Source organism: Helicoverpa armigera, chromosome 5 (genome assembly GCF_030705265.1).
Source record: "Helicoverpa armigera isolate CAAS_96S chromosome 5, ASM3070526v1, whole genome shotgun sequence".
Classification (NCBI taxonomy): Eukaryota; Metazoa; Arthropoda; class Insecta; order Lepidoptera; family Noctuidae; genus Helicoverpa; species Helicoverpa armigera.
The window spans coordinates 5046329-5065028 of record NC_087124.1 but is presented as its reverse complement, the minus strand read 5'-3'; the positions used below and the strand labels follow the sequence as shown (position 1 = coordinate 5065028).

The following is an 18700-nucleotide window of genomic DNA, read 5'->3' as shown; positions in this document are numbered from 1 at the left end:
AATATCAGATTAAAATTATTATCAGCATAATTCTATTTTCATTATACTGCAATACCAATACGAGATACATGAAAAAATCATGCTTACATCGCAATTTATCCAGGACAGGTGCAAAATTAATCAGTTAACTGCGAGTTCAGCCTACACCTCTTATGAGACACTTGCACCAACAGATTTCATGGATATATATGGATTATTATAGGTAGATTTAAACGCTTTGGTTTTTTATCAGTGTTAGAATTTGTAGTGTTATCCTTATCATGAAGATCCGTTTAAATTATCTTGTAATGGAGCGGCTTTAATGATATATAAGTACTGTTTCTGATCATCCTTGCTATTCATATTTACGATATTAGTAAGTATAGCTTATTCTGACTAAATAATTATATCGCTGTATTAACTGGACCAGCGATGAAGTGGTGGACGTGTGTGGTGTTCGCGTGCGCGGCCGTGCTGGCTGACGACGAGTGGCGCGAGGTGAGGACTGCGCAAGGCCCGGTGCGCGGGCGCAAGCACCCCACTGCAGATATATACACCTTCTACAACATACCCTACGCCACCGCGCCCACGGGCGAGGATAAGTTCAAGGTACGTTCTTAATATCTTGGAGCCTAAGTGTCTCCCCACATTCATCGACGTGGAATCGGCTAACACCGGTCAAAAAAGCCCTTACGTCTACGTAATAAGGGAGTTACTAATAAACCGTGTGGTGATAGGTTGTAAATACCATTCGCATTGGCTCGCCTCTGGCGACGAGTCGTGACGCTGGCCGACTTCGAAACGAGCTGTTTGTCCATCTGATTGGCGATAAGTCGAGTAATGTGGTGACACGCACTCGGCTTAAGCCGATTCCGCGTCGATAAATGTGGCGAGCCCCTTAGCCTATATTATCCTATTTCGTCAGAAAGCGAAAATGGTCATAAATTGCCTTAAATCATTAACATTTGTCATTAAAAGTTCTTCCGTGTTACGATAAACTGGTGGACGCCGGCTGTCATTTGATCATCTTTGGCAGTCGTTACGGGTGGTCACAATTATTCTTAGCAAGGGATATCAGATAGGATCAGATAGGCCGTCACTCCACGTAGAACACTCAGCTGGATCTGGTTGGAATGGAAGTCGACCCCGACATTGTTCGGAAGAGGCTAAGCTAGCTATGTAAATTTATTCATTTGAAATTTAGCCTTGACTCAATTCAAAACAAGCACTTGCAGAGTATGTGTTTATTTCGATATTGTTTCAGGCGCCGCTACCAGGACCTGTATGGTTGGAACCATTTGACGCTGTCGACGAGAGGGTTGTATGTCCACAGGCAAAGCTCCCGATGGATATCATGAAAAATGTTGTTGAGAAGGAAAATTGTCTCATCGCTAATGTATTTGTGCCAAACACGGAAGAAAAAAATTTGTCCGTGGTAGTCTATGTCCATGGAGGGGCTTTCATAATAGGCAGTGGCAACATGATTCAAGCGACACATTTAATGAAGACAAATGATTTTATAATGGTCTCATTTAACTATCGACTCGGCATTCACGGCTTCCTATGTCTGGGCACTGAGGACGCGCCAGGCAATGCTGGCATGAAGGACCAGGTGGCGCTGCTGCGCTGGGTGCAGAAGAACATCGCCAGCTTCGGCGGTAACCCTGATGATGTTACTATTGTAGGTAGCAGTGCTGGGTCTGCATCAGTAGATCTGTTAATGTTGTCTAAGTCGGCGGAAGGATTATTCCACCGAGTAATACCTGAAAGTGGAGGGAACCTTGCGGCATTTACTGTTCAGCGGGATCCTGTGGAAATTGCTAAGACCCATGCCAAAAAGTTAAACTTCAATAACGTAGATGATATTTATGCTTTGGAAGAGTTTTACAAGACAGTTCCGATGGAACTGTTAACCTCGGATCATTTCTTCGATAGAACTGATGCCACATTCGTATTTGGGCCGTGTGTGGAACGTGATACAGGAGACGGTGCATTCCTTACAGAATCTCCTCTGAGTATACTCAAGAGTGGTAACTACAGGAAATTACCACTGTTGTATGGATTCGCTGAAATGGAAGGTCTGATGCGTATTAACGTATTTGAACTTTGGAAGCACAAAATGAATGAAAAGTTTTCTGATTTCTTGCCAGCCGACTTGAAGTTCGATTCTGAAGAAGAAAGAGAAGAAGTAGCCGATAAGATTAAGAGGTTTTACTTTGGCGACAAACCAGTGGGCGATGAAAATGTATTGAAATACGTTGATTACTTTTCGGATGTCTATTTTGCTTATTCCATGCTTTGGGCTGTGAAGTTGCACGCGGAGGCTGGCAACAATCAAGTATATTTGTATGAATATAGTTTTGTGGATGAGGACACTCCCTTGGTACCTCACACTAATGTACGAGGAGCTGACCACTGTACTCAGACAATGGCTGTGTATGACATGAAGAATATCACACACGAGGATGAATCTCTAGCAACGCCAGAATTGCAGAAAATGAAAAAAGTTGTTCGTGAAATTTGGCACAATTTTATTAAAACTGGGTATGTACCTTTGATAGATTACCCAGATAGACTTTAAGCAAAATATAAATTTAGCTTACCCGCACACTTGAAATGTATAACAGTATATGCAAATACTTCTAAAATTAATGTTGTTTTTCCTCACATTTCAGAGTGCCAGTGCCAGAGGGCTCATGGCTGCCGGCGTGGCCGGCGGCGGGCGCGGACCGGGCGCCGCACATGTCGCTGGGCGAGCGGCTGGAGCTGCGCGGCGCGCTGCTGGCGGAGCGCACGCGCTTCTGGGATGACATCTACCAGAGATATTACCGGGACGCGGTGCCGCCGCCCACTCCGCCGCCCAGACCACGCAGCGAGTTGTAGAATAGTCTCGAAATTGCACTACTACTTGAGTTATCTGCGCAACGTTGCGTATATTGTTTTTAGTCGTTGTAAGAGAATTCATCTATTCTGTTCTTTGTAAAAACTTTGTTGTAATTTAGACAATTCCATGCATTTCAGAAGTTGGAAGTTGTATGTCATTGATTGAAAATAATAAAATTGAATTTCTTTTTTATGTAGGTATTATGTATTATATATAAAGATCAGGCGTCTCATTAAAATAAGATTATCAGATATATTGTTTTGCTGATATCCTGGTTTTCCGGATTAAGTTTTTGTTGAATATTTTTTTAAAGGAATAAGTTGTTAATTTGAAGAAATCTTAAAAGTAAATAAAAAATTACCGTCTTACCACAAAAACTTTTAAACGTCAGTTTATGCCTTGTCTAAAAAAATGTCAAATTATGACGTTGACATATGGTTCATTTTGCAGCCAAAATTTTATTAGACAAGTGTAAAACAGGGTTTAAAGTTTTTGTAGTAAGGCCCTAAAAGTTTATTTTTACCTAAACTATCATTCTGTCTCACTTCAGTCCTTTATGATCCCGAAAAAAATCCTTTCTGAGTATGATTATTCATAAATAACGATAAGAATACCCGCACACCGCAGACCAAACATTCGGCCTACAGTTGACCCGGTGATAGGGAAAAAGAAAGTCTTGATTCTGCACAAAATCTTTAATCTAAATACTAGGTCTTTGTAATGTGCTTACTACCATTCATCTTTATAGTGATTTGTGCTGCACTTACTACTATACAATTATATTATCCGTCGAATGAAAATCTGATTGCACGGCAGTGCCCCAGCCAAGACTCGAGCAAAGCGGGCACGGCCGTAGTACCATCTTTTCTCGAAGCGTTTCGCGGCTATTTCACTTATTTCACCCCCCTGTTATATGTATCTTTCATGTGGACAAAGCTAGGAGTTTAGGTTTTCAATGACCAAGAGTAAGTATTATTAGGTAAGTTAGTAAGTAGTTAGGTAAGAATTAGTAAGTTATTAGGTAAGAACAAGCTCAGTCTCAAAATTACAAGACATTTGAATAAATAGTTTACGAGTTATGAGCGATCAAAGTTACACCATTTTGTCACTCACTGACTCGCTCACTGACCGATCATCAAAAATTTAAGGTACTTCTAGCAAACTTAGAACCTTCAAATTTGGCACCAAGATATGTTATTAGCTACATATAAATGGAAAATTATAAAAACCTTAAAGCATAAAAATTAGGAAACAAATTTATATTTGCGGTTTTTCAGTCCATATATAATTTATCAATTCAACGGTTTTTACACATAATTACAAGGAGCGACTTTTAACTTGGGCTCATGACCAAGTCTATATTATTGTAATGTGAACAAAACTATTGACATATTCACAAAATATTGATTTATTATTACAAATAAAGTTGAACAGAACTTGGCTTCTATGCGATCTCAAAACTTTTTACGGTGGAAGAATTGCGTAGAGGCTTGGCTTTTTTTACATTTAATGTTTTTGGTGGGATATAATTATCTAGACAATTATGCATATAGGTAGCTGAAATGAGATTTGGATGAAGAAATAGATAGTTAATTTATTTACACTAACCGAGCCAAGGCGGGGCAGGTAGCTAGTACAAGTAAGTAAATTAAATAAACAATAAATAGCGCATTACTCGCAGGAGAGTTAACAAGGAAGTTATTAGATCATTCAATTGTGATGCGAGCCAGATTGTAACAGGAGCGATGAAGTGGTGGACGTGTGTGGTGTTCGCGTGCGCGGCCGTGCTGGCTGACGACGAGTGGCGCGAGGTGAGGACTGCGCAAGGGCCGGTGCGCGGGCGCAAGCACCCCACTGCAGACATGTACGCCTTCTACAACATACCCTACGCCACCGCGCCCACGGGCGAGGACAAGTTCAAGGTATACGTTCGGTTTTCTTTCAAAGTTAGGTTATGGCTACTTAATAATTCATTATTTATGTTACGTGCAACTTTTAATATTTATGGCAACAGATTATCGGAAATTGTTTTACGAATGTTTCATTACTATAATTTAAAAAAAATCTCAGATTGAAAGCGGTGATCAATTGAACCACCTAATAATAAAATTGTCTTTGAAAAAATGTATTTTTTTAGCAAAAACTGACTATTTAGGGTTGATTTATATTAGGCCAGGCCGTGTCCGGGGCTTGCCGTGTACGTGGCTTGAACGGGGCACGGACGTGAAACGTTACATACATTTTGTATGAAGTAAAAGCCCGGCCGTGGCCCGTCCCGGCCCCAAACGACGCTCGTCATACAAAAATGTATGTAACGTATCACGTCCGTGCCCCGTTCGAGCCACGTACACGGCACGCCCCGGACACGGCCCGGCCTAATATAAATCATCCCTTATTGTCAAACTAAAAAAATATAAAGCGTGCTCAGCAGTAGCTATGGTGTGTAGGACTGTGTTCCATGTAGAGTTTATATGACTTATTTCCTTTTTCTCAGGCACCTCTCCCCCCTCCTGTATGGTTGGAACCATTTGACGCCATAGACCAGGCCGTAGTGTGTCCACAGCCCAAAGGTCCATGGGATATAATACCAGAAAATGCAGTGACTAAAGAAAACTGTTTGATAGCCAATGTATTTGTACCAAATAGTAATGAGAAAAACCTTTCAGTACTAGTGATTGTTCATGGAGGAGCATTTGTAATGGGTTACGGTGAGATTCTAAAAGGAACACAATTTATGAAGAAAAAAGATTTTATTATGATCACGTTTAACTACCGAGTTGGCATCCATGGGTTCTTATGTCTCGGCACTGAGGACGCGCCAGGCAATGCTGGCATGAAGGACCAGGTGGCGCTGCTGCGCTGGGTACAGAAGAACATCGCCAGCTTCGGCGGTAACCCAGACGATGTTACTATTGACGGGTACAGTGCAGGTTCCGCGTCAGTAGATCTGTTAATGCTCTCAAAGTCCGCACAAGGATTATTTCACAGAGTCATACCTGAAAGCGGTGGAAATATGGCCGCATTCACTATCCAGCGAGATCCTGTAGAAAATGCAAAAAATCATGCAATAAAATTAAATTTCACTCACGGAGATGATATTTATGCTTTGGGAAACTTTTACAAGACTGCTCCAATAGAACTGTTGACAGCGGATAATTTTTTTGACAGAACTGATTCTACATTCGTATTTTCACCGTGTGTGGAACGCGATACAGGAGACGGAGCGTTCCTCACGGAATCTCCTCTGAATATACTAAGGAGTGGCAACTACAGGAAATTACCTGTGTTGTATGGATTCGCCGAAATGGAAGGTTTATTACGTGTTGATTTCTTTGATGTTTGGAAGGATAAGATGAATGAAAGATTTTCTGATTTCTTGCCACCTGACTTAAAATTTGATTCTGACGAAGAAAGAGAAGAAGTGGCAAATAAGATCAAAACGTTTTATTTTGGTGACAAGCCAGTCGGCAATGACAATATTTTGAAATACGTTGACTACTTTTCGGATATCATATTTGCTTATCCCATGCTTTGGGCTGTGAAGCTACACGCGCAGGCTGGCAACAATCAAGTTTATTTGTATGAATATAGCTTTGTGGACGAGGATATTCCCTATGTTCCACACACTGAAGTACGAGGTGCTAACCATTGCGCCCAGACAATGGCTTTAGCTGACGGAAAAAACTTCACACATATGGATGAGTCTCTTGCTACCCCAAATTATAGGAAAATGAAGACAATAATTAGGGAAATTTGGCATAACTTTCTGAAAACAGGGTGAGTGAACAATATGTTTATACATAGATACCTACTTAGAAAATTGGCACTTAATATGGGCTTAAGAACAAAAAAATTATGTCGGTAGGTGCACTAAAGAATCCTGCTGGTAAAATTCGTATGACAATCATCTAGTTCTCACTTAAATTTTTCGAGATCGTTTTTTTACGAGCTTCAGAACATATAAAGCAAAACCAGGCGTAGAAAAGGAGTGAGTACTGATTTATTCCTTTAATTTCAGTACCCCTGTACCGGAGGGCTCATGGCTGCCGGCGTGGCCGGCGGCGGGCGCGGACCGGGCGCCGCACATGTCGCTGGGCGAGCGGCTGGAGCTGCGCGGCGCGCTGCTGGCGGAGCGCACGCGCTTCTGGGATGACATCTACCAGAGATACTACCGGGACGCGGTGCCGCCGCCGAAACCCCCGCCCAGACCACGAGACGAATTCTAACAAACTCTTTGAATGGATATTCGATTTCAGTGATAAAAAGTTACTAGAAACGTTTCATTTGGGACTTATTTTGATTAGAGTTGATACTTATGTCAGTTTGTGTAACGCTAAAGTATCACTTAGGTACCATGTTACCTATTGTTTTTTAATGTCTGAATCGATGATGAAAACATATAGTTTTGTTCAAATGGTATTCTACATCCACTAAATATTTATAATAAATACTTTGGCAAAATGTTTTTTTTCCGTTTGTTTGTTTGTACCCTATTTACTATTGGAAAGCCAGACCATCCCCGAGTAAGATTTTTACGGAATGTAGTTGCCACGAGACGCGAGTGACACGTATGCTTATGTCATGGACACAATAATAATCCTTACGAGTAGTTAGTTCAAAGGCGCTTGACTGTAGTGTTCAGAACCTATAATTATGTAGCCCGTCCTTGTTAGCGACCGGCGGCTAGACAGTTTGCAACGGTAGCGATGAAGTGGTGGACGTGTGTGGTATTCGCGTGCGCGGCCGTGCTGGCTGACGACGAGTGGCGCGAGGTGAGGACTGCGCAAGGGCCGGTGCGCGGGCGCAAGCACCCCACTGCAGACATGTACGCCTTCTACAACATACCCTACGCCACCGCGCCCACGGGTCAGGACAAGTTCAAGGTAACATAAATGGCATGCTAATGTAAACAAATAAAATTGTTATAACGTTATCTATTTTTGAACGCTAAATGGCTTGAAGATCTAAATAAATAGCATGAACTAAATTGATCAATGACCTCCAATGGGATTAGTCACCTTGTGTTCTGTTAACCAAAACGTAAAATGTGGCGTTGCGCAATCCCGTAGCTACATAGGTAATTCTTAGGTCCGTACGTAATATGAAAAGATAATCTGAAGTGTTTATATGCATTATTTATAGTATTCAAACATGTTTTAAGCTATATAAATATCAAATGTTGTTATTTTAGTATTGTTGACCTTCAGAAGCTTGTTATATTTAATCAACGTAAACATTGCATAATTAAATGTATAGTAGGTACCTATATGTTGATTTGTTTTTTAATGTGTTATTTTACTGTAGTTTAGAATTAGTTAAAAGTTTAGTTAGAAAGAACCTATCTGCCGCAGTAAGCACGTCCTGTAATGGTAGATTTGAGGTGTTGACAGGACTATACTATATCTACATATTTAGGCCCCACATTGCAGAATGACTAAGCAAGGCCATTTCAATTGAAGGCATTAAAAATTGGTTACCTATGGTTTTAAACAGGAATAAAGGAGTATGCCGTACAGAGCTCTCCTGAGCTTCCTAAATTAATTGATAATTGTCTGTAGGTATATGTATGTCCTAATGTCGCCAATGATGATTCTTTTTTTGTTTTCAGGCACCTCTCCCTGCACCACAATGGTTGGAACCATTTGACGCTATCGACGAAGGTGTTATTTGTCCGCAACCCACATTACCAATGGATTTTATGCCTAAGAATCTAGTAACGAAAGAAAATTGCCTCATTGTTAATGTATTTGTACCTAATACGAAAAAGACCAACCTGTCCGTCTTTGTGTACGTTCATGGAGGAGCATTTATAATTGGCTATGGTGAAATGGTCTCAGCAACTCATTTGATGGAAACCAAAGATTTTATTATAGTAACATTCAATTATCGGCTCGGTATCCACGGCTTCCTATGTCTGGGCACTGAGGACGCGCCAGGCAATGCTGGCATGAAGGACCAGGTGGCGCTGCTGCGCTGGGTGCAGAAGAACATCGCCAGCTTCGGCGGTAACCCTGATGACGTTACCCTTGCAGGTGGCAGCGCAGGCTCTGCTGCAGTAGATCTCTTATTGTTGTCTAAGTCGGCAGAAGGATTATTCCACCGAGTTATACCTGAAAGCGGGGGAAACCTTGCCGCGTTTACTGTTCAGCGGGACCCTGTAGAGATTGCCAAAACACATGCAAGGAAGTTGAACTTTACTAATGTAGATGATATCTATGCTTTAGAACAATTCTACAAGATGGCTTCAATAGAGCTGTTGACAGCAGACGCATTTTTTGATAGAACTGATTCAATATTCATGTTTTCGCCGTCTGTGGAACGTGACACAGGACACGAAGTATTCCTGACTGAATCTCCTCTGAATATACTGAAGAGTGGCAATTACAGAAAATTACCTGTGTTGTATGGCTTTGCTGAAATGGAAGGATTGTTTCGAATTGACTTCTTTGAATTTTGGAAACACAGGATGAATGAAAAGTTTTCTGATTTCTTGCCAGCCGACCTGAAGTTTGATTCTGATGAAGAAAGAGAAGAAGTGGCTAGCAAAATTAAGAAGTTTTACTTTGGCGATAAGCCAGTCGGCAATGATAACATTTTGAAATACGTTGATTTCTTTACGGATACAGTATTTTCTTATCCCATGCTTAGGGCTGTGAAGCTGCACGTGGAGGCTGGCAACAATCAAGTGTATTTGTATGAATATTCGTTTGTGGATGACGACATTCCCTTGGTACCTCACACTAATGTACGGGGAGCTAATCACTGTGCTCAGTCAATGGCTGTGTACGATTACAAAAATTTGACGCATCGTGACGAGTCTCTTGCGACGCCTCAATTCAGAAAAATGAAGAAGATAATGCGTGAAATTTGGCATAATTTTATTAAAACTGGGTAAGTTTCAAATAATTTTGTTTGAGATGCTGTGTGCTCTCAGTTCGAAAGAAAAATAATACTGATGATTTAGTAGTCACGAGCGCGGTAACTTTTTTCATAGCGTTAACTGCACATTTCAGAACCCCGGTCCCCACTGGCTCTGCGCTGCCTGCGTGGCCGGCGGCGGGCGCGGACCGGGCGCCGCACATGTCGCTGGGCGAGCGGCTGGAGCTGCGCGGCGCGCTGCTGGCGGAGCGCACGCGCTTCTGGGATGACATCTACCAGAGATACTACCGGGACGCGGTGCCGCCGCCGAAACCCCCGCCCAGACCACGCAACGAGTTGTAGAATAGTCACGATTTCTTTTTATATTTTTTGATTTTTGTGCCTTAATAGTGAAACTTTTTTATGTGTATTTGTTGAAATCATTATAATTTTACTAATTCTATTGCTAGTTTAATTTTTTAGAGTAAATGGTGTTATGTGCAGATTTGAGCTTGATCATATTTAACTTCTAAATGATAAAAATATGCTAAGAAACTTAAGTTCTGTATTATCCAATATTCCCCAACACCTGCACTGAGAAGCATCTAAATGCCGCCACTGACAATGCTGTAGACGTGGCGATATTCTCCAAACGTTAAATTTGATTTCCATCTATTCGCTAAGAAGAAAAAGACTACCAGATCGTGACGCTATGCTGTGACAGGTTAGATAGTCATCATATGAGATCCAGATAGTCATTAAATAATTATAGAACTTTTGTGGAATTATTTTAGTAATTGTTCAAGAAGAATCTGTGCTTCAAAATGGTGTCTGAAATGTCAAAGAAATATTTTAAATCTTAAGCTTGTATATAATCTTATCAACACTGGACATGACTTGGGCTTTGTAACATAGAAACAATCTTATCATACCTATCATCTTTGATCTTTCCCTATCATCATCACATATAATTACAGGCATTGTCAATTACAATTCACTTGTGGCTTGAGTTAGTTCGCAACCGTAGCGATGAAGTGGTGGACGTGTGTGGTGTTCGCGTGCGCGGCCGTGCTGGCTGACGACGAGTGGCGCGAGGTGAGGACTGCGCAAGGGCCGGTGCGCGGGCGCAAGCACCCCACTGCAGACATGTACGCCTTCTACAACATACCCTACGCCACCGCGCCCACGGGCGAGGACAAGTTCAAGGTATTTAACTGGATAAATTAAGTCTTTTACGAAAATAAATAATGCGCGCTCTAAGTTTTGAGGAAAATTAAGCATCCTTCTATCTGACCTACCCAACCCAGTTACCCGAGCAACCCAACAACTCATTCTTTGTCAATTTTATTATATGCATTTGTTTTTTGTTGCACACTGTATTTGATTGTTTTTGATTTTTAAAGTGTTTTTATTGTTGACGTTTGTTTCAGGCACCACTGCCTCCACCGGTGTGGCTGCAGCCTTTTGACGCAGTCGACGAGCATGTTATATGTCCACAGCCAATATCTACGAACGAGTACATGCCTAAACAATTAGCAATCAAAGAAAATTGTCTTATTGCTAATGTATTTGTGCCTAACACAAAAGAAAAGAACCTTTCAGTGGTAGTTTATGTCCATGGCGGAGCTTTTATAGTAGGCTACGGTGAGATTTTTAAATCGACCCAGTTCATGAAGACAAACGATTTTATCTGGGTCTCTTTTAACTACCGCCTTGGAATTCACGGGTTCCTATGTCTGGGCACTGAGGACGCGCCAGGCAATGCTGGCATGAAGGACCAGGTGGCGCTGCTGCGCTGGGTGCAGAAGAACATCGCCAGCTTCGGCGGTAACCCTGATGATGTTACTATTGTAGGTAGCAGCGCTGGGTCTGCTTCAGTAGATCTGTTAATGCTTTCAAAATCAGCCGAAGGGTTATTTCACCGAGTAATACCCGAAAGTGGTGGAAATCTTGCCGCATTTGCAGTACAGCGGGATCCCGTAGAGATTGCTAAAACGCATGCTAAAAAGATAAACTTCAATAACGTAGATGACATTTATGCATTAGAAAAGTTCTACAAGACAGCTCCAATGGAACTGTTAACCTCGGATAATTTCTTTGATAGAACTGATGCCACATTCGTATTTGGGCCGTGTGTGGAACGCGATACAGGAGACGGAGCATTTCTGACAGAATCTCCTCTAACTATATTCAAGAGTGGCAACTATAGGAAATTGCCTGTGTTGTATGGATTCGCAGATATGGAAGGATCACGTGTTGACATGTTTGAACTTTGGAAGGACAAGATGAACGAAAAGTTTTCTGATTTCTTGCCAGCTGACTTGAAATTTGATTCTGAAGAAGAAAGAGAAGAAGTGGCAAATAAGGTTAAGAAGTTTTACTTTGGCGACAAGCCAGTAGGCAATGACAATATTTTGAAATACATTGATTACTTTTCGGATGTCTTTTTTACTTATCCCATGCTTAGGGCTGTGAAGCTGCACGCGGAGGCTGGCAACAATCAAGTATATTTGTACGAATATTCCTTTGTGGACGAAGATTCTCCTTTTGTACCTCACACCAATGTAAGAGGAGCCCCCCACTGTGCTCAATCAATGGCTGTGTATGACATGGCAAATCTAACGCACTTGGATGAGTCTGTCGCGTCACCAGCGCTTAAGAATATGAAAAAAATTGTTCGTGAAATTTGGCACAATTTCGTTAAAACTGGGTATGTACATTCAGACAAATTATCATTGGTATATCATTGGTATTATGCGCATATCGTGACCATATTGTAAAATTTGTCTACCTACTGTATGCTACATATATCTTTATGCAATCTTTGTCCAAATACTCAATTTAGACATGATTAAATGCAAGAGCCGTGTATGCAAGGTGCGTGTGTAAATCAGATGGTCAAGAAATGCAATCAGTTTTTTTTTATTTTTACAAAACAATTATTTTCTATTTCTTTTACTTAGGTAAATTAGAAAGAATCTGCTAGTTTTATTCTGATTATACTGGTCTTATTGGATGCATAAATAAATACTGAGAGCACTTTCTCTCTTCTTTCAGTACCCCTGTCCCCTCAGGCTCATGGCTGCCGGCGTGGCCGGCGGCGGGCGCGGACCGGGCGCCGCACATGTCGCTGGGCGAGCGGCTGGAGCTGCGCGGCGCGCTGCTGGCGGAGCGCACGCGCTTCTGGGATGACATCTACCAGAGATACTACCGGGACGCGGTGCCGCCGCCGAAACCCCCGCCCAGACCACGCAACGAGTTGTAGAAAAAAAGAGATCGTATTAAAAGTACTGATAAAAATAAATTAAAAATAATAATCAAATAATTAAAAGTATTAAAAGTGAAATTTGAAGAGCGCGTTTGTCACGTATTAATTTGATTAGTACTCGATGATCTAAGTTTTTTGCGTCTCAGCTTTAATAGTTTATTAGGAACTGTTGGCATGGGTAGGTATTGATTACTGTTTCTTATTATTCATAAATAAAAAGTTCAGCAGTGTTTATTAATAAAACATATACCTACTTTTATATAAAACGTCTTTTTATTTTTATCTCAAACAAATTCAAGCTGTATGTACCTATACCCAATAATTGATCCTCAATATATCGCAATATACACCTTCTCTTTTTTCTCTCGTCTTATGGTCATTTCCAATATTCTATCTATCTATTGTTTTGTTCATTATACAGATTATTTTTGAGGCAGTTGGAAAAAATGTGTGATTCAGAATCAGAACATTTTGTATCCGCGCTAAAATCTTTCGAGCGAGACCCACCTCTGCTGCATTTGCGGTCGGCAATTGGTAGTCGACAGCTCGCTCCCGAAACGTAAAGTATGAAGAAAAAAGTAGCATGACCGGTCGCTTCACCGTTATGACCATTAATTCGATTTAAAAAAACCATCATGTTCCTTCGTAAGCCTTTTATGTACTAGGGCCGCGATAAGTCTTTCGAACAATCCCGCAGCCCCGGCAGGCCTGTATTCCATGAAGCTCACGTCAAAATTTTATCTCTAGTAAACATGAGCAGAATATTGGGCTTTGTAATTGAATTGTAGCTTATATGTATATCTTTAACAGATGTACAAAACATTCATACGTTAACATAAACAAAAAATACAAACAAATAAAACTAGGACAGTCTAGGGTGTTAATTAGTTGGGAAAATTAATATGAAAATGGACGGAATTAAATGGATACAAATACGAAAAATCAACGTATCGTCAATGACTTAAAAAAAAACGCGCTTCACATTACATTGCTCATCATAAGAGTTATAGTTACCGCACGTATCATGTAATTTATGTTTTTTTCTTCGAAATAGCCGAACAGGTTACGACAGTCAAAGTGTCCCAAGTAACACAAGTGACGCGAGGCGAGTAACTGTGTAGGTTTGTGAGCTTAAAAGTAATAAATGATCGACTAAATTGGAGTGAATAAATCGTTCATCATTCAATACTTGACAGCACCTAAAAAGCGAAAAAAGAACCTGCCCCGTCGCGAAAAATCACAACTATCGAACGGAAAAGCAAAGATAAGCAAGTGTTCCATACAACTGTCCTCCCATTGCTTCCAACTATTTCTTCAAACAGTGATATATTTAACATTGCATAAAATAAAAGGCATTTATTTATATTGCCTTGCATGTTATCATCTAGTCATCAATATGTAACAATTGCCTACTGGATTTGGACTTCGTAACATTTCTGACTTATATACCTACCTTACTATCTTATCGGACAAAAATAACCACCTATGATTACTGTGGGATTGAAAATAAATTAACTCGGTTCGCGTGTGTCCGTAAGTCAGTTTGCAACCGTAGCGATGAAGTGGTGGACGTGTGTGGTGTTCGCGTGCGCGGCCGTGCTGGCTGACGACGAGTGGCGCGAGGTGAGGACTGCGCAAGGGCCGGTGCGCGGGCGCAAGCACCCCACTGAAGATATATACACCTTCTACAACATACCCTACGCCACCGCGCCCACGGGTCAGGACAAGTTCAAGGTATTTATAAACTTAAGTGAACTCATTTAAGTAAATAATTCATTCTATTCATCATTTGAGGAAAATGAGGCAGGATAATGAAAAATTAAATTATAAATTTTAAAAAACCCCCGACCCAAAAAAAGTATGCAATAATTATGACAAAAGGTTAAAAACGCTAAACCCTATAAAAAGCAAAAAATTACTTTTAACACTACGTAAACTAAATTTTGTCGTGTCGGGGGACCGCTCTAATTCATTACTTCAGATACGGGTATTTTTTTTTAAATGATTGTTGTAATTAGGTAGGTATCATTTGATTTATGTAAGTATTTATGAAGGTAAAAAGCGGTCCCCCGACACGTCAAAATTTAGTTTACGTAGTGTTAAAAGTAATTTTTTGCTTTTTATAGGGTTTAGCGTTTTTAACCTTTTGTCATAATTATTGCATACTTTTTTTGGGTCGGGGGTTTTTTTAAATTTATAATTTAATTTTATTTCATGTTTTTTAAAGGAGCTATTTAATTTTTCCTTCTTTCATTTAATTTATTTTATCTTAAGATGGGGTCGCTATATGCGATCTCGGCCAAAAGCTGTTTAACAATCCTCATGACAAACTGGCTCTGGGAGAATTGCACAGATTAAAATCAATAAAGATTAACCTTTGGACATTCTAGATTTTCAGCAAAAATATAAATCGGTTTATCCGTTTCATTCCGGTATTCCAGGGTTTCATCCGCCACATCCCATTTCCAGCATCAGGTTCTCGTCAATCAGAAACATGAAGAGAACTCGTCAAGACAAATTCAACGAGCCCAAACTCGATGGGTTTACTAAAAGGCAGTTCAGGGTTACTTCTCCTACCTTCGTGCCCTAACAGAAGACCAGCTCAGTGGTTCCAAAAGACATTAGTGTTTCAAATTTCGGATCCCACATATACTTGCAAGTAAACTGAGCGTGTAACATTCCTATCACATCTAGCAAACGAGCTGATGACCTTGAAGACCTGAACTGATTTCCACCAAACATAGCTAAGAACACTCCCGACTGACATACCTTTTAAACAAAAAAAACCGCATTACAATCGGATCATTCGTTTAGGAGCTACGATGCCACATACACACACACACACACACACACACACACACACAGACACGTCAAACTTATAACACCCCGTCGTTTTTGCGTCGGGGGTTAAAAAATGGTTTAATACAAATTAAAGATTTTAGAAATAAACATTAACTAATTTGGTGTTTGTGAATAAATAATAAATGCTGTTCGCTTTATCTTATCCCCTCACTCTTTGTTTTCATGGCCGGTACCTAAATTCTCACTGAAATCTTAATAATCATAATGTTGGGAGTGTTTGTGAGATTTCGAGTAAGGCCGTTTTTACACTTGTAAGTACCTATGATTACAACAACGTACTTCCTTGAGAAAGTTCATGTCAGTAAGCTTCCAGTGTTAAGTAAAGAATAATAAGGTATGAACAATTATTATCTATATGCAAAAAGTGTTTCTATGCTGAGTCATGCTTAGACTACAAAATGTGTTTTTGTGACGTTTGTCATTAAGATGATACTTGTTCCTACGTCCTTGATTTTATAAATATCAATATTATTGTTAAGATTTGTTTCAATTAACCTGTTTGTTTATCATTTATTTACAAAGTCCACAGAAATTAAAAAAAATTAATTAAAAATACAGAATTAGTATCACTCAGGAATTGCGTATACAATTCCCCACACACACTCATACACACACATTCATGCGCATACTCCACACATATGGTTAAATAAATGTAAACTGTAATTTAAAAAAAAAAAACTGTCAAAACTAAAATGGAAGAGCGGAGTCTCCTAACACAGGTATTACTTGCTTAAAAGCAGGCTCCAATCAATATTTTGGTACAGAAATAAAACATTTTGTATATTTTTTGTATTTGTATTTTGTGTATAAAAAAGAATGTGGCTAATTTTACTTAATAAACCTGTGCCGCCTTTGCCACTTTCCCTTCGCTTTCGACCCAAATGAGTAACGCTTACAAAAAAACTGATCAATTTAACTTTTGTTTTAGGCACCTCTTCCTCCACCAGTGTGGTTAGAACCATTTGACGCAGTCGACGAGCATGTAATATGCCCACAGCCAATGTTTCCTGGTGATCTCATGCCCACAAATGTAGTGACCAAAGAAAATTGTCTCATCGCCAACGTATTTGTGCCTAATACAAAAGAAAAGAACCTTTCAGTTGTCGTATATGTACATGGAGGAGCTTTTATTATGGGCTGGGGGGAAATGTTTAAGGCAAGACAATTCATGAAGACAAAAGATTTTATTGTGGTGACGTTTAATTACCGCCTTGGAATTCACGGGTTCCTATGTCTCGGCACTGAGGACGCGCCAGGCAATGCAGGCATGAAGGACCAGGTGGCGCTGCTGCGCTGGGTGCAGAAGAACATCGCCAGCTTCGGCGGTAACCCTGATGATGTTACTATTGCAGGGTATAGTGCAGGTTCCGCATCAGTAGATCTGTTAATGCTTTCAAAATCAGCCGAAGGGTTATTTCACCGAGTTATACCCGAAAGTGGCGGAAATCTTGCCGCATTTTCAATTCAACGGGATCCTGTCGAGATTGCTAAATCATACGCCAGCAAATTAGGCTTCGATAACGGAGACGATATTTATGCGTTAGGGAAGTTTTATATGACAGCTCCAATTGAAAAGTTGACGTCCGATCCATTTTTTGACAGAACTGATTCTACATTTTTGTTCGCACCATGTGTAGAACGTGAAACAGGGGACGGAGCCTTCCTGACTGAATCACCTCTAACAATACTAAAGACTGGCAACTATAGAAAGCTGCCAGTGTTGTATGGATTCGCTGAAATGGAAGGATTAATACGTATTGATTTCTTTGAACTTTGGAAGCATAAAATGAATGAAAAGTTTTCTGATTTCTTGCCAGCTGACTTGAAATTTGATTCAGAAGAAGAAAGAGAAGAAGTGGCAAATAAGATAAAGGAGTTTTACTTTGGCGACAAGCCAGTCGGCAATGAAAACATTTTAAAATACGTTGATTTCTTTTCGGATGTTATATTTGCTTACCCCATGCTTTGGGCTGTGAAGCTACACGTCGAAGCTGGTAACAATCAAGTATATTTGTATGAATATAGCTTTGTGGACGAAGATGTTCCTGTGGTACCTCATACTAATATACGTGGAGCTAACCACTGTGCCCAGACTATGGCTTTGAGTGATGGGAAAAACTTCACACACCATGATGACACCCTCGCAACACCACAGTTTAGAGAAATGAAAAAGACTATTCGTGAAATATGGCACAATTTTGTGAAAACTGGGTACGTTTTTTGTAATTTTTCTTTTAAACATTCATTGACTCTCATCACTATTTACACCAGCACAATGAGCCGGTCTTTTATCAGACTTCCTTAGCCCAGTTCCCCTTTGATAAAATCAGCTACCAGATTTGCTAGCCGTACAAATTCAGTATGTGTTTTAACTTTTAAAATTAATGTTGTTTTTCCTCACGTTTCAGAGTGCCAGTACCAGAGGGCTCGTGGCTGCCGGCGTGGCCGGCGGCGGGCGCGGACCGCGCGCCGCACATGTCGCTGGGCGAGCGGCTGGAGCTGCGCGGCGCGCTGCTGGCGGAGCGCACGCGCTTCTGGGATGACATCTACCAGAGATACTACCGGGACGCGGTGCCGCCGCCGAAACCCCCGCCCAGACCACGCAACGAGTTGTAGAAATAGTAAGAGATATTAAAAGTAAAGTCGAGTGTGAATAGTGTATAACTGCACTAGCCAACCGATGGTCTAAGTTTTGTAACATCCTCAGTTTAATTATGTTATAGAAACTCTCACATTACTCTAGGATAGGTACTTTCTGATTATTGTTTTTACTACTAAATAGTCACAAGTTTAGCGGTGTTTATATAGTCATGCTGTATCGTTAATAAACTACTTATATAAAAAACGTA

At 40.5% G+C, this 18700-nt stretch overlaps 4 protein-coding genes across 9 annotated transcripts in view; all 4 read left to right on the top strand.

Moving 5' to 3' along the window:
• The window catches only part of LOC126053510 (esterase FE4), an 8772-nt gene extending 5658 nt beyond the window's left edge, over nt 1-3114 (top strand). Inside the window, exons 2-3 of the mRNA XM_064034713.1 lie at nt 1244-2523; nt 2655-3114. Coding sequence (XP_063890783.1) covers nt 1244-2523; nt 2655-2862 — 1488 coding nt within the window. The 3' untranslated portion in view covers nt 2863-3114. The remainder of the gene's footprint in view (nt 1-1243; nt 2524-2654) is intronic.
• The window catches only part of LOC126054922 (cholinesterase 1), a 29152-nt gene extending 21824 nt beyond the window's left edge, over nt 1-7328 (top strand). The window contains exons 2-3 of the mRNA XM_064034707.1: nt 5358-6640; nt 6882-7328. Of these exons, the coding sequence (XP_063890777.1) occupies nt 5358-6640; nt 6882-7089 (1491 nt within the window). The 3' untranslated portion in view covers nt 7090-7328. The remainder of the gene's footprint in view (nt 1-5357; nt 6641-6881) is intronic.
• LOC110384004 (cholinesterase 1) lies at nt 341-18700 on the top strand. 4 transcript variants are annotated; one of them, XM_064034711.1, is made up of 3 exons: nt 341-588; nt 16780-18062; nt 18260-18700. In XM_064034711.1, the coding sequence occupies exons 1-3, from the start codon at nt 412-414 to the stop codon at nt 18465-18467; spliced, it is 1668 nt and encodes a 555-aa protein (XP_063890781.1). In that variant the 5' UTR covers nt 341-411; the 3' UTR covers nt 18468-18700. The 4 variants fall into 4 exon arrangements, with proteins under 4 accessions (XP_063890781.1, XP_049697911.2, XP_049697910.2 ...); XM_049841954.2 differs by lacking the exons at nt 341-588; nt 16780-18062; nt 18260-18700 and adding exons at nt 10627-10927; nt 11152-12431; nt 12779-13255; XM_049841953.2 differs by lacking the exon at nt 341-588 and adding an exon at nt 10709-10927.
• Nucleotides 4575-18700, top strand: part of LOC110379933 (pyrethroid hydrolase Ces2a) — a 30558-nt gene continuing 16432 nt past the window's right edge. Inside the window, exons 1-3 of one of the 3 annotated variants that reach the window (XM_064034709.1) lie at nt 4575-4785; nt 8472-9754; nt 9877-10184. In XM_064034709.1, the coding sequence (XP_063890779.1) occupies nt 4609-4785; nt 8472-9754; nt 9877-10084 (1668 nt within the window). In that variant the 5' untranslated portion in view covers nt 4575-4608 and the 3' untranslated portion in view covers nt 10085-10184. Of the gene's footprint in view, nt 4786-7423; nt 7747-8471; nt 9755-9876; nt 10185-18700 lie in introns of those variants that run through there. The other 2 variants (XM_049841966.2, XM_064034710.1) reach the window with 2 other exon arrangements.

Excerpts from the sequence above, each read along its gene's own strand:
- LOC110384004 (XM_064034711.1), top strand. The coding sequence starts at position 412 with ATGAAGTGGTGGACGTGTGTGGTGTTCGCGTGCGCGGCCGTGCTGGCT. Across the intron at positions 589-16,779 it reads CGGGCGAGGATAAGTTCAAG|GCACCTCTTCCTCCACCAGT; the intron begins GTACGTTCTTAA and ends CTTTTGTTTTAG. Across the intron at positions 18,063-18,259 it reads CACAATTTTGTGAAAACTGG|AGTGCCAGTACCAGAGGGCT; the intron begins GTACGTTTTTTG and ends CTCACGTTTCAG.